Source organism: Sitodiplosis mosellana, unplaced genomic scaffold, assembly GCF_009176505.1.
Source record: "Sitodiplosis mosellana isolate CC-2019 unplaced genomic scaffold, AAFC_SMos_1.0 Smas_scaffold_6811, whole genome shotgun sequence".
In the NCBI taxonomy this organism is placed as follows: domain Eukaryota; kingdom Metazoa; phylum Arthropoda; class Insecta; order Diptera; family Cecidomyiidae; genus Sitodiplosis; species Sitodiplosis mosellana.
In genome coordinates this window covers 1-15,086 of record NW_022601960.1, presented here as the reverse complement: position 1 = coordinate 15,086, position 15,086 = coordinate 1, and the positions used below count along the sequence as shown (strand labels likewise).

Genomic DNA, 15,086 nt, shown 5'->3' with positions numbered 1-15,086 from the left:
CAATTAATATTTACCCGATTGATCGATTTCACCATTACTGTGAGTATTGTTGAACGCCATTTTCGTTGAATTGCGACTTACTCTTCGACTTGTCTCGAATATGCACAAAGTACGATACGCAAAATAGTAAATCGCGGTAAACGGAAATTGTTCTCAATTTATTTTAAGCCACAGTCGGTTTCAATGATTGCAATATAAACTTTGAATTGTTTGCGTTAGATTACGATGTAATAAAGCAAAATAAATTCACACGAAAATTTGTTTTCAAATATTTTCCAGTCCCTTACGACGCCAAGGAACAAGTGCTAAAATGAGTGAAGCCGATGTCACTTTGTATTGCATGAATGTTATTAGAAAGACACTAGACCTGTCATTCCGATTGTTCAAAATGACATTCGCATACTAATGAAGCATTATTTGGCGCGCATATTGAAAAATAAGACAGCGCGCGCGAACTGACAGCATTGAGTCATTGGATGATAATTTGGTTAAATAAATGAAAATAAATAAGGTATGAAAACCAATTGGTTTTTCCATTCCTATCCTATTCTCAAATGTATGCATTCACAATCACAATTTGTACCGAGCATAAATTCCAAAGATCATTGGTTTGTGTGTCAATGTAAACTTATCCAAACGTGATATGATTAAGCGACACACACACATACAACGACATTGTGTCAAGAAACCAATATTCTCTCTTTTCGCTTGCATATTTTCATTCTTTAGTCAGCTGTCCACATATACGGTCGTTTGTACCCAGTAAGAATATAGAACTACGCAACAAATAACAGTTGAAACAGTGAATTGAATGTAAAAAAAGTTTTAAAAAAATTGTCCAGAAAAAGTGGTTGTTGTTTGCATTGTGATACCGAAAAAATTGTTGGCGAACAGTGCACAATGGGCATCAGAGGATTGATGGGATTTATCACGAAGAACAATTCAAACATTGTCCAAGAAATTGATATTCGCAATGAAATTGCGCAATGGCGAAGGTGAGTAATGAAGCGGCTTTAAGTCAAATTCAAACCAATAAATTGATGTGATAAAATAAACCGAATTGCAGTGACCATGGCAAGGAACCTACGATCGTAATCGACGTCAGATATTTGAACACAGTTGTACGAGAGCTCGATGAAGGAAGTTTAATTTTGGGCGGGCGATTTCAAAAATACAATGAAATCGTTGAATATTTCCTGGGCGAGCTGAAGAAGTGCGGCGTAAATTTGAAATTTTTCGCAAGATTAGCTGAAGGTCGTTTCAAGCATGTGGAGCATTTTGATTCAAACATCAATGCATTCGATTGCATGAAGCGATACGGGAATTTACGCAATTTCTCAAACACCAATCGAACTGTTCGACCCAATGAAAGATTTTGGTACAATTTGTTGCGTTTATGTGCCAAATACGGTCAAGTGGAAGCTCACTTCTGGCGTCATTGGTGGCATGTTAAGGATTACATCAAAGTTCATCAACGCGATGTGTTGGCCATTATGACATCGGAAACAAGGTTTTTGACGCTTGACTTGGACTTTGAATATTGGAGCCTCACAAATGTTCAGCTTTCCACTTTGAGAATCATGAAAATTTGTCGCAAAACATTGTATGATGTGCTTGGTTTGAGCCCGATCCAAATGCAATTACTGTCAACACTGTCGAATCTTAAAAATATCGACACACCGGTGCAACACTTTTTAAACAACCTAGAAGGTGGTGCCCATTCAATTTTAAGATTGTCTACGTACATCAAGAAGCAAGAAATTAAGACAGGTGGCTTCGATTTGAAGAAGATCGCTTCTGATATCTACGGGGACAGTCTAACTACGGAATTACTTAAGAATATTGAACAAAACTTCAAAACTAATTCCGACAACAATGACTTAGTTGCAGAGGTGCAACACAAATACGAACGGCATGCCGTAAAGTTGGCCAATGAAGATGCCGAATTCGAAACGTTCTTCAAATTTTGCAGCAATGAAATTTTTTTCGCATACAAGCTCATGCTTGAATATTCGTCGATTCCCAAAGATCTGTTATACATAGATGTGCGGCAATCAGACACCGGCCCGTTCATCGATTTAATGGTTGAAGTCACTCTCAAACTATGCGGCATCGCATTCAAAGACATAGCACTTGATAAACGACCCAAAACCCGTGTTATCAAAATTCAACGAGTATTTAACGAAGAGATTGCTGAAATCGAAGAGGATATCATCTATCCCGCATGTGAGTAACACCTATGGCAATTAAACAAAAGAATGACTTTTTTTACTCCATTTTCCCATCTAAAATTTTCTGATTATTTCCAGTGGCTTTGCCAACTCTCAACGATTTGATCATCGAGGAAGATAACCAACAATTTGCCGAGCCGCGTTGGTCTCTGTTGCAATGGTTGTTGGATTTGGACGGCAAAGACATTACATCGATCAAGAAAGCATGTGATTCAAAGTACATCCGAATTGTTCTGATCACGCTGAAATTCTTGCTATCGGTAAGTTCTGAATGTTATCGCTTAAAAAGTTGCAAAATTTTCCTACCAACCAAAAACGTAACGTTCATTTTTTATGAACCCAAATAATAACTGCCATTGACTTGAAATAGCACGCCATCATTTCAACGCATGAAGCTGATATTCTCATGTTGACCGAATCAGATGGCCGCAGTAAAAATAATGTTTATGTGCCAAAAAGCTTTCGGCCGCCACCTCCGATGCCAAACTGGCGCCATCCGGAATACGTCGCTATGTCATGGGTTCAGACCGCTCATAAATACACCATTGCTTTTGACCTGGTTCGCCACTGTCTGGAACTGTGTGGCTTACGTAGAGAAACGGTGAGATTCATCAATTGAATGGTCATTTCATTACAAATTGGTTATGTTTATGTGATGTTTGGCATTTGCATTACAGGATTCCATCCAATTTGACGCTTTTGAATTTCACGCCAACATGCATCAATCGGAAAATGACAACAGACAAATCCAACGGATGATGACTCGAATGAAGAACATTCGCTTGTGGTGAATTTGAGAAAAAAATTCTGGATTTTTATGCAAATTCATACAAACCAAACAAATCGCCAAATGAATACGATTTGCAAAACATCTTTTTTTCGATGGCCTGCATTAGAACCAAAAACATTAACTCAACTTTGAATTGCATTCGACGCTATCGTTAGGATGATGAAATCATTCCAATTTTCATATATATAAACACAATTTTCATTTGAAAATAAATCGTTCATAGGTGTAAAATTCATTCATTTGTCATGTAAAATCAAAATAACATACAAATACATTGAAATACACAACAATTTGATGTAAATTGATGAGAGAAGTCATCATAAATGATACAAATTTGAGGTTATAATACAAACAATATCAATAAAACACAGTGTTGACAGAATCAGTCAATGACAGATTGATTTGCATATCGGCAACTTGCTTTTTCTTAATACCTTCGTGTTGCAGTCGCGCCATTTTAGTATACTGAGAACCATCGATGCAATCATTTTAATTCACACATAGTGAAACTGATGAAGTATTTTGTAATAATTGTCCTAAACTATAATCGAACTGTGACCAATTAGTAAACGTCTTTGTGAATCGTCCAATATTGTCCAATTTTTATACTTTTGAATAAATACTGCCGTTCAGTAGAAAATGGGAATCAAAGGTTTTGAAAAATACATCATATCAAACGTTCACAAGGGGTTCGTCGAACAAATTAACATTCGTGCTGAAATTCGAAAATGGCGAGAGTGAGTATTTTCCTTTTGGATTTTCATTTGCTATGATGAAAACGTATCAATTGATTAAATCTGAAACAACAATTATAGAGAGCATGGCAGAGACCCAACAATTATCATCGACTTGAAAGAGTTGAACCGAGTGCTCGGTGACCGAGTCAATCGACATCAAACGTTCGAAATGGCTCTGTTCAATGGTGGTCGATACCAAAAGTTTAATGAAATTTTGGAGTACTTTTTTGGCGAGATGAAAATTTCCGGTGCCAATTTGGTATTCATCGCCAGATTGGATGAAGGTAAATACAAAGATGTTAAGGCATTTAAATCGTCATCAGCGCGCCCGAACGAACGCATGTTATTCAATATGTTGCATTCGATTTGTTCGAAATTTGGTGAGGTGCATGTTTCTTATGGTTTGAAGAAGTGCGCCATAGTGGCATATGTCCACCAGCATCGAGACAACATCATGGCGTTAATCACTCGTGATACGAATTTTTTGGTGTTCAGCGATGTTTATGAACTTTGGAGCCTAAATGAAGTTGACTTTCGGTATTTGAAAATCGCAAGATTCGATCGCAACCGTATCTATCGCGATCTGAATTTGAATGCTCAACAAATGCACCTGATGTTGGCCATTAATGAACTCCAGCCAAGTACGAAACGTAAACTGGTCGGAGACAGAGATGGAAAATTGCCTGCTTTGGTTAACTACGTGAGACCATTGCAACTTCGACGTAATGGTTATGACATCAATCTGCTCACTGCCAACGCCGATCTGAATGAAGATGAGCGAAATGAGCTAGAAGTTGAAATAGCCCATATGCTGAGCGTTATCAACTACTCCGACAATTTCAATGAAGACATTTACGAGGGACTGATTCTGGACTTGGTGAACAATGACGAATCGTTCAATAGACTGTTGCAATTATTCAAAGAGAATATTTACTTTGCATACAAATTGATGAACGAAACGTCCACTGTTCAAAAAGATTTGCTACTCATTGATATTTGTCGCCCGGATGCAATGCCATTCATTGACTTGGTAATCAATGTGACGATGCGGATGTGTGGCGTCATTTTCATGGATGTCGAAGAAGATAAACAACCAAAAACTCGATCGGTTAAATTCCAACGGGTTCGTGGTGAACCAGCTGTTCAATCGGAAATGGAAATCATTTATCCACCGAGTAAGTAGCATTTGGAACTGAACGACATTTTTGTGAACCAAAAAATTATTTTCTTTTGACTTTTTCCTCTAAAAAATGTATCACTGGCTTTGTTATCAAATCTCTCATTATTTCGATTCAATTCAAATTTTCACAGTGCAAATGACAAGTTTGATCGAACTCATTGTGGAAGAGGACTGTAAATCAGTCGATTGGTGTCGTTGGTATCTTCTGCGTTGGTTGCTCGACGTGCCCAAAGCACCAATAACCAAGATAGAAACGTCACAATCTTCAAAATACATGCGAATTGCCACATTGACGCTGGATTTCCTGAAACATGTAAGCCAATTGTTTTTCTTCAAAAAAAAGCGTCAAACACGATATGTGTCGATCGATAAATGTCGATTCTCAAGTGATTTTCAAGATGATTTTCAATGAAATTCTGTTTTCTTTTTCAACAAAATAGCATGGAATAATAAGAGGCCGTGAAGCAAACGCTATTCTGGAAGTCGAATCGAGTGTCCAAAGTGCGACGAATCCACGGACCAGCCGCACGCCACCACCGAAACCGCAGTGGAAATGGGACGATGCAGATGCTTCATGGGTTCAAATAGCACACAAATACACCATCACCTTCGAGCTCATTTGCCACTGTCTCGAAGTTTGCGGCCTACGAAATGAAACGGTAAAATTCACCAAATTACCTTGAATTGCAATGTACTCATGCATGTGGAAAATGCGTTTCTTTCAGGCCCTCATTCAGTTCGATGCATATGAGCTATATGCACGCCGTGCATAGTACGGAAAATGACACAACACCATGGTGAGGCGATTTAAAAACGATCGTGGATCGATTGCAGGACTTATTTTCATTAAATAACCAATTTTCAAGTCGAAAATGTCGCTGCTTAGATTAAGTAATTAAAGATAATGATTAAGACGAAAAGATAAAGAAAACTCAGAAGATTAGAATCTCAAAACATTCATTACATTCAAAGTCCACCCAAATTTGATTTTAGACTATCATAGACAATGATACTTTTAGTAAATTTGGTTAGGTAATATGACTAATATTACTTTCAAGAAACAAAACTTGTTTTTGCTCAAGAGAGAAAAAAAAAACAAAGATCCAATGTAAACAATGTAATGATTTAATGCAAACAAACAGTGTTTGTTAGCTCTGTCATTTTTAGGTTTTTGTGTCACATACAGAAAATATTGACCACAGCAGAATTATTTTTCTTATAATAACATTGCTTCTGGAGGCTCAAGTAAACATGCATAGATATAGACAGACACCCACTAGTACACACATAATATTCATTTCAGTTGGAAATCTGTAATTTATAACATTGATCGATTAATTCTATTTTGAAAAATCCTAACCGAAAAATCATATTCTTTCTATGCGATATTTTGTTGCTATTGTGCTGCCACCAATGGGATTTATTTGTAACAAATCATTCGTCATTCAATCACACCAACCTACTGCAACACTTTCAAACATTGGCCGTGCTGTTGTTGATCGCACTGAGTCACGATTCTGCGATTTAGTCGCACATACACACATAAACATATTTCACATTGTGAGTCTTACTCAACATCTTCGTTCTTTTCTCAACGGGACTCTTACACGAATCGACATGCTCTTTCAAACTGACTATTTCGCAATAACAGATTTTGAATAAACTTTGCAGCAAAGAATATATATTTTCTTGAAACTGATTAGCTTTCATTTGTTTTGTACCAATCGTGAATCGTATCATAAATATACATTTTTATGTCCAATTAAAATAAGTGCAAATAAAATGGGGAACATTCATTGTTTGGAAAAGTTTTGCATTTCAAACAACGCAATTGCTGAAGAGATTGATATTCGTGATGAAATCGCAAAATGGCTACGGTAAGTAATTCTAATGTTGAATTTTGGATTTTTTTCTTTTTTGAAATACTAAAGCCTTAAAAATATGACCACAGTGAACATGGTGAAAATCCAACGATTATAATCGATGTGAAAGAGTTGAATCGAGTGCTTTCGAATCAACAATTGCTTCACTCATTTGCCAGTGTGTTGAATCTGGGCGGCCAATTCTGGAAATTCAATGAAATATTGGAATATTTCTTTGGTGAGATGAAAAAGGCCGGCGCAAATTTGGTGTTCATTGCACGATTGAAAGAAAGCCAATTCCAAGATATCAACAAATGCGAATCATTACATTTGAATCCAAGCGAACGCTTACTCTACAACTTGATGCAAATCTGCTCGAAATATGGTCAATTGTCGGTGAATTATGGCCTGGGTAAGAGTCAATTATCAAGTAGTCTTTATCAAATTCAATATGTTTTCATTACCGCTCATCTGTTCTTTCGTGGTTTTCCTTTCAGGTGAGAGTTCAATTTTGGCTTATGCAAGACAGCATCGCGACCAGGTCATGGCATTGATTACACGCAACGCACAATTTTTGGTGTATGACATTGATTTCTCATATTGGTGCCTCGCCAATGTCAACTTCTACGATCTCAAAATTCTGGACATCTCGCCGAAACAGATGCTACGAACCATCGCATTGAACTCAAAACAAATGCAACTCGTATTCATACTATCCGAGCTCAAAACGAATATTAAGTTGAATCTGGTTGGAAAACAATGCCATAAACAAAGCCGTATGATGGACTTTGTGAAGTCATTGAAATATGGTGAAAATGGATTCGATCTAGATCAATTGGCACATAAGTTGAACAAAAAAGAACGTGATGATCTGGAAGATAAGCTGAACCGTGTATTTGCCGTAAACGAATACGCTGGCAATTGGAATGAAGACATTTACGAGGGACTGATTTTGGATTTGGCAAACAATGATGAATCGTTCAATTTGGTGTTGCAATTCTGCAAAGAAAACATTTATTTTGCATACAAGTTGATCAATGAAAAAGATTCGACGCAAAAAGATCTGCTGTGCATCGAAGAGCGACGAGAAGAGGACGCGATTTTTCGTAGCCTAATGGTAACCATAATGCTGAAAATGTGTGGAATCCTATTCAAAGATGTTGATCCAAAGAAACGTCCAACAATTCGCACCAATCGGAATTTTGGTGACATTTATGTCACATCTGCAAATGATATCATTTATCCAACAAGTGAGAATTTTCCATCGCATTCAAACGTTCATATAGAAAATTGCTGGTTTTTATTTGATTTTCCTTATTATTTTCCATCTATTTGTTGCAGTGCCATTGCCAAGTCTCAAAGAACTGTTGGTTGAAGAAGATAACATGCGGTTCGACAATTCACGCTGGTCTCTTTTCAAGTGGCTGATTGGCTTGAACGAAGAATCAATTTCGGACATCAGATCTTCGAATGACTCCAAGTTCATTCGCATTGTTTCATTGACGCTGACATTTTTGCAATTGGTAAGATGAACATATTCCATTCTGTTATCACAATCGCAATAACAGCAATTTAAATGTGTTTCTATCGACTTTACAGCATAAGATCATCTCGGCTCATGAAGCGAATACCATTCAACAAATGGAAATGGAACGAAACATTAAAACTGAACTTGATCTACCAAGAGGAACATCGCCACCTTCAAAGCTGAATCAACGTATCCCTAACATTAACGGTGCATGGGTTCAAACGGCACACAAATACACAATTGCCTACGAGATGATTTGCCATTGTCTTGAAGTGTCCGGCTTAAGAAAAGAAACGGTAAGATTTGAATAAATATTCAACAATTTCGCAATGTTAAAAAGAAGCATATTTTTCAGGCACCGATTTTGTTTGATGCACCCGAATTCAATGCACGCATGCAACGAATGGAATGTGACTCGAAGCCGCACAAGATGCTAAAGATGGAAAACTTCTGACTATGATGGCCGTGGCATATCAATTACTTTATTCAACAAACATTTAATCTTTAAGCTAATTTTTTTTACACAATGTCTCGATAAAAAAGACAAAAAAGACATTATTTCTCTTCATTTTATAGAATTGAGTAAATTACGAGCTGATATTTTTTATATTACAATCTATATTTTGACTTGATTTTGTGTTAACAAGTTCATTCAAGAAAAATGAATAACATTTTTACATTTAAAATGTAGTTCGTGTGAATGCGATCATATTGAGAAAATTCAAATAAAGCGCCATTCCGATCAAATCATATCTTTTCATTCATTTACCTTCAGTGTCACATTGAAACCAATACAGAGACATTCCATAAGGTAGTAAAAAAGCCAATGTTTGTATTCAAGCGATGTTTTTCGGTTGCTTTGCAGAACACTAGTTGCACACATTTGCCACACACACTGCGATATATTCTGTTGCTCTTGTGCTTCCACCACCGTATCAATTTGTGACAAATCAATCGTCACTCAGTCACATCAAGCTACTGCCACACTTTCAAACATTGGCTGTGCTGTTGTCAATCATTCTGATTTACTGCGACGTAATTACACATACACACACAAACCTTTTTCACACTGTGAGTCCTACTTAACGTCTTCGATCTTTTCTCAACGAGACTATCACACAAATGGGCGTGCTCAACCGATTATTTTCCAATAACAAAGGCTAAATATAAATTTTCTTCAAATAATCAGCTTTTCAGCCAATCGTATCGTAAAAGTCTACGTTTACACAGAAAAAATGGGAATTTCGGGCTTGGAAAAGTTTTGCATTTCAAACAAAGCCATCGCTCAAAAGATTGATATTCGTGACGAGATTGCAAAATGGCGACGGTGAGTTATTCAAAACAAATTGTTGAGCATTTTCCCAATATTAATGTTCAAAAACAATATCACAGTGAACATGGCGACGATCCAATGATTATAATTGATGTGAAAGAGTTGGTTAGAGTTCTTGGAGATAGATGTTCCGATCATTCATTTGCACGGGGATTACGTCTTGGCGGCCAATTCCGGAAATTCAATGAAATTTTGGAATACTTCTTCGACGAGATGAAAAAGGCCGGCGCAAATTTGTTGTTCGTCGCACGATTGAATGAGGGTCGATACAGAGATTTTCCCAACCGATGGGAATCATCGACTTTGTATCCCAACGAGCGCTTGCTGTACAACTTGATGCAAGTCTGCTCGAAATACGGTCAGGTGTCGGTGTATTATCGGCTGGGTAAGCGTTCGATTTTGTCATATGCACGAGAACATCGCAACAACGTCATGGCATTGATTACACGTAACGCACCATTTTTGGTCTATGACATTGATTTTTCGTTGTGGTGCCTCTGCAACGTTGATTTCTTCGAACTGAAAATTGTGAAAATCTGCCCCAAACAAATGTTGCAAGCCATTGCATTGAACTCAAAGCAAATGCAACTCGTTCGGGCCATTTGCAAGCTTGATAAGAGCGTAAAGTTTCGACTTCTGGGAAAACAATGTAGCAAACTGGCTTTTTTGGTGGAGCGCGTGAAACCATTGGAATTTGGTAAAAATGGATTTGATTTGAATGGATTTCCTGGATCCAACGATTTGACCGAAGAACAACGCGATGAGTTTGAAGAAAAACTGAATCGTGTATTTGCTGTGAACGACTACGCTGCCGATTGGAATGACGACATTTACGACGGATTGATTTTGGATTTGGTGAATAATGACGATTCGTTCAATTTGGTGTTACAATTCTGCAAGACGAATCTTTACTTTGCATACAAATTGATGAACGAAAAGCTCACCATTCAAAAAGACCTTTTATTTATCGACATTCGTCGACCGGATGCATTGCCTTTCATCGACTTGGTGATAAGCGTGACAATGAAGCTGTGCGGAATCATTTTCAAGGACGTTGAGCCAGACAAACAGCCGAAGACTCGAACCGTGAAACTGAAGCGAATTTTCGGGGAAGAAGCCGTTGAATACGAAGTGGATATCGACTATCCAACGAGTAAGTATTTGTCTTGTCGTTGGGTTTTTTGATAAAAAAAATTTACATCTAAAGATAGAAAATTTGAAAATTCCTTGTTTCCATCATTTTAATTGATTGGAATTCATTCATAGTGGTATTGCCGAGCCTCAAAGAACTGCTCATTGAAGAGGAAGACAAATCGTTTGATCTGTCCCGTTTGTCACTCTTGATGTGGCTGTTGGATTTAAGCGAAGAGACGATGTCGAAGATCAATAGCTCAAAGAAGCAAATGCGAATCGTTCTGTTGACATTGAACCTGTTGCTAACAGTGAGTTGTCTGTTTTCATAGAATGATTCGAATCGTTTCGCGATTAGAACTATTTTCCTCAAATTGTCCCACTAACTCAAGTTTGTTTTTGGAAATAGCATCGAATCATCACCACCCATGAAGCCGATATTCTTCTATTGACGGAATTTGATGGTCACAGCAAAGGAAATGTTTACGTTCCGAAAAGCTTCCGGCCACCACCATCGAAGCCAAACTGGCGTTATTCGGGTCACGTCGATATTTCATGGATTCAAACGGTACACAAGTATACGATTACCTACGAGCTTGTGTGTCATTGCCTTGAATTGTGCGGGCTACGTAAGAAAACGGTATGATTGCAGGATATACATCCATCCTAAGTTTAAATCACTTGTTTGAAAATGCTTTCCAATTCGAACGCCATTGATTTGAAAATGTTTTTCTACAGGATCTCATCGAGATGGACGCGGGCAAATTCCATGACAATATGAACCAAGTCAAAGATGGAAACAATAACGAACAATTCGAACGTATGATGGCACTAATCAAGGACATTCGCTTATGGTGAATAAAATTCACTCAAATGTTCTTCGCATGTTGTACTCACAGCTCCAGCCGAACCATTTTTATACAAAAACTCATTCAATTTTTCCGCATTACTGATTATTATGTTATGACACATACAAAATATATGTGTAGAATTTTATAACACAAAATATAAATGTTGAGCAAGACCATAGGCAATTTTCAATAAAGTATAAATAATAGTTCGCATGTGAACACTAAATGAGGTCGTTGTTTAAATGATTAACCATTAAATGGATTTGTTTATCTAGGTCTGTAGTATGCATTGAAGCACTTGCATGCCTACAAAGCTCAACCAAACAGCAAATTATGATGTCATCTAAATCTCTCGTTTTGAGATTGAATCAAATTTCGACTCAATTTCTTTACTCCGAGATCAGCTGTGCTAAAACACTCTTGTCCAATGTATCAAGACCAGATCACGAATTTCTATTTATTGCTATTTCGTAGAATGTATCGCGTGCCTCAATTCTGATCAGATATTTTGAATGTAATTTAAAAGTTGCACATGTTCAGATTTTTATCATAAAATAATTCAACAAGAAGTTGGGAAAGGACAGTGGTTGCAATTTGAATGCAATATTTTTTGGAATCTTTATTGACTAATTGTTATGAGTATAAGAAGAGTTATTGTAATTTGGGTTAATGTAGTGAAATAGATCGCTTAAGAGTTAAGTTTCAAATGAAAAACTAAATTGCTTTCAATTCTAGGGGCGAGACACGAATTCTATTAGAGTCTAGTTACATTCAATTTCATATATTTTTTGCTTTATGTCCTCTAATTTTTCTAGTTTTGGTGCAAAAGTGTTAATATTGTGCTATTATTTCTAGTAAAATCGCTTGCAGAGCGTATTACACTGTGAATACAATGCTTATGGAAGACCTAACGGGACTATTTTGTAAACAATAAACAATACGTCCATAAGCGTTAACATTGGCAAACCAAACTCACTAATTTCTCCTATTTTTCCTATTATCGTTGAATAATGTTCTAATTTTACTCATTTAAGTTTCGTGTCTCCCCCCCTAGTTTCAATTGCATTCAATATGTCGCCGTTTTCTCTCTGACTGAAGAGGATGTTCCAATTTGGGTCTTTTCGGATTGCGTGGACACTCGAAGTAAGTACAGATGAAATTCTAGAAAAATGTCAAACAGGATGAGAAACAGTTAGAATCATTATCATCTAGCTCGGTGGATGTTTTGAAAAAAAATCAAAACAAAACCATACATACAATGTCACTTTGTGTTCCAGTTATTTTGATGAAAATCGCCGGGCGTGGTGCAAAGTCAAAGTCTTGCCATCCGGTCAGGTATTCATTTCTTTTATCAACGGTCATTGTCCAAGTCTCTTTGTCCATAGATGTCTCGATCAAGAACAAATACTTTTTTGAATGATTCATGCTGTTTCCAAGCAGCATTCGCAATGAACCAATGTAGTAGGGCTGGTTGAATTGTAATAAAATGTATCGATCTTTCTCGTGGCATGTGAATTCATCGGGATTCAAGTTCAATATGTTGACTCCGCCACCTCCTTCTACATTAGCACCATGTTCAACTTTAGCAACGTTTGCCGTTGGTTTTATAACGCCATCAACCAATTCTGGGAAGTTAGTTGTTTTATGGATTGCTTGCAATCCAACAACTTCAAACGAATAATAGCCATGATATGATGCACGTCCATCTCCTCCTCTTGCATACCCGTATCGAACCAAACGAGTAGCTCGTGTTCCGATCAATTTAATGAATCGAATTGGGCGTGATTGAAAATATAAATATTGCCAAGATCTATAGTTGTGGTTGCTGTGATCAAACAATCGTATGTACTCTTTTCCATCAGCGGATACGTCAACGTAATATGAATACGAACGATCGCCCATTAATAACATTTTTATATAATTTATGAATGTAACTTTTCCGAGGTCTACAGTTATAGAATTACTTATTGGTTTGGATAAGCCGGAATCATGATACTTCTGGCTGTCAGTTATTGCATGATATGTGGAACCTAAATAATCTAAAAAAAAGAAAAATCGGGTATTTCAATACCTTTGTGTTGAACATGCGAATAACAAAATCTACTCATATTACCTGAACCAAAATTTAAATTGCCTCTAAATATACCGCTTAAAATTGCCGATGGATTCTCACCGGAAACAATTTTTGCGCCGTGTTCGGCAGTTGCAATATTTTCTTCGACATCTTTTTGCGTGTCTTTAAAAGTAAACAAAAATAAATTACGCTCAAGTTTAAAACACACACTATAAAAAACTATGATTTAAAACTATTGACAGATGCCAATGCTGATATAGGTTAATAGGCATATTTCAATAAATCAAATCGAATCGTTAATCAATTGCTATTGATATTTCCACCATTCTACTGATAAATGTTAATTAGCAGGCAAATAATTAACATTTCTAATAATTTTTAAGTTTTTGTAGTGCAATAACAAATATTCTTACTTAGACTATGGTATTGGGTACGGCCTGCTGTGCCACTTGATGCCCGATTATCTTTCATCACATGCCAAAGTTGAGCTGGATCCAAAATATTGCTTGGCTCAACAATATTCATATAATCATCCATGCTCAGTTCTGACCAGCGAACTGTTGAAAGCGCTTGCTAGATTTTCACAAGAAAGTAATTTAACTATTTTCATAATATCGATCAATCAATATGAGCATACTTTGACGTCAGCATCTGAGTTGTGTGCTAACCAATTGCACACCGCTTTGAAAATATCGATCTCGAGTGCGTAGAATGAATCGCGTTTCAGCAAAGTGCACAAGGAAGTGAGTGATAACGCCAGGAAACTGTCGCAGCCAAGCAATTCCATGGAATGACTATCCATGAACTTCATGCACGCTGTTTGTAAATCTTTGATGGAATATAAATGCGCTGCATTGAGTATCGATCCGCAATTGTCCAATGTCAGATTGGCCGTCAAGTAATCCAAAATGATCTTCTTCATCGATGCACTGAAGTCATATTGCTCAGCCAGATCATAAACTTCGATAATTTGATGGCTCTCTAAGGCGGCCAGCGATAGACAACCGGTGTACATGTATTTCAAGATCGCTTTGAAGGCGTTCACCGGAACTTCCAATTCGACTTCTGCTTGGGCTGACTCAGCGAATGCACCACCAAACAATGAACGAAAATATGAACTTCGGAGCGACAAGATCGTCTTGTGCGCCGGGATCTTCTCGTTTTCGACAACGAAGGTCACATCTGCATGTTCATCGTTCATGCAAATATCACTTAAGAGTTGCAAAATTTCATCTGTTTGCCGTAAAAATGGAGAATGAACAGAAAATCTCGGAATAGAAATTAGTTTCAACGAGAAATTTTGGTTTTCGAATTTTCCATTTCAATTAATATTTACCCGATTGATCGATTTCACCATTACTGTGAGTAT

The 15,086-nt window shown here is 37.1% G+C and overlaps 5 protein-coding genes across 5 annotated transcripts; 4 read left to right on the top strand and 1 right to left on the bottom strand.

Moving 5' to 3' along the window:
• Window positions 1-14: 14 nt before the first annotated feature.
• Window positions 15-3,437, top strand: LOC129579955 (uncharacterized). Its single transcript, XM_055470147.1, has 5 exons — window positions 15-995; window positions 1,067-2,226; window positions 2,310-2,491; window positions 2,602-2,832; window positions 2,909-3,437. The coding sequence occupies exons 1-5, from the start codon at window positions 901-903 to the stop codon at window positions 3,020-3,022; spliced, it is 1,782 nt and encodes a 593-aa protein (XP_055326122.1). The 5' UTR covers window positions 15-900; the 3' UTR covers window positions 3,023-3,437.
• Window positions 3,201-6,139, top strand: LOC129579957 (uncharacterized). Its single transcript, XM_055470150.1, has 5 exons — window positions 3,201-3,758; window positions 3,837-4,933; window positions 5,070-5,251; window positions 5,379-5,597; window positions 5,664-6,139. Exons 1-5 carry the CDS (start codon window positions 3,661-3,663, stop codon window positions 5,709-5,711), a joined length of 1,644 nt encoding a protein of 547 aa, XP_055326125.1. The 5' UTR covers window positions 3,201-3,660; the 3' UTR covers window positions 5,712-6,139.
• LOC129579956 (uncharacterized) lies at window positions 5,665-9,075 on the top strand. Its single transcript, XM_055470148.1, has 6 exons — window positions 5,665-6,815; window positions 6,890-7,212; window positions 7,298-8,050; window positions 8,142-8,323; window positions 8,400-8,624; window positions 8,684-9,075. Exons 1-6 carry the CDS (start codon window positions 6,721-6,723, stop codon window positions 8,780-8,782), a joined length of 1,677 nt encoding a protein of 558 aa, XP_055326123.1. The 5' UTR covers window positions 5,665-6,720; the 3' UTR covers window positions 8,783-9,075.
• Window positions 9,076-9,280: 205 nt separating this feature from the next.
• On the top strand, window positions 9,281-11,869 carry LOC129579954 (uncharacterized). The gene is made up of 5 exons (XM_055470146.1): window positions 9,281-9,655; window positions 9,721-10,814; window positions 10,928-11,103; window positions 11,202-11,432; window positions 11,531-11,869. The coding sequence occupies exons 1-5, from the start codon at window positions 9,564-9,566 to the stop codon at window positions 11,648-11,650; spliced, it is 1,713 nt and encodes a 570-aa protein (XP_055326121.1). The 5' UTR covers window positions 9,281-9,563; the 3' UTR covers window positions 11,651-11,869.
• A 1,195-nt stretch (window positions 11,870-13,064) lies between these two features.
• Window positions 13,065-14,950, bottom strand: LOC129579958 (BTB/POZ domain-containing protein 9-like; the record flags this gene model as incomplete). The annotated part of the gene is made up of 5 exons (XM_055470151.1): window positions 13,065-13,069; window positions 13,197-13,682; window positions 13,757-13,879; window positions 14,131-14,290; window positions 14,355-14,950. Coding segments are annotated over 5 exons (1,370 nt in total), but the record flags the coding sequence as incomplete, so codon positions are not given.
• Window positions 14,951-15,086: the final 136 nt, after the last annotated feature.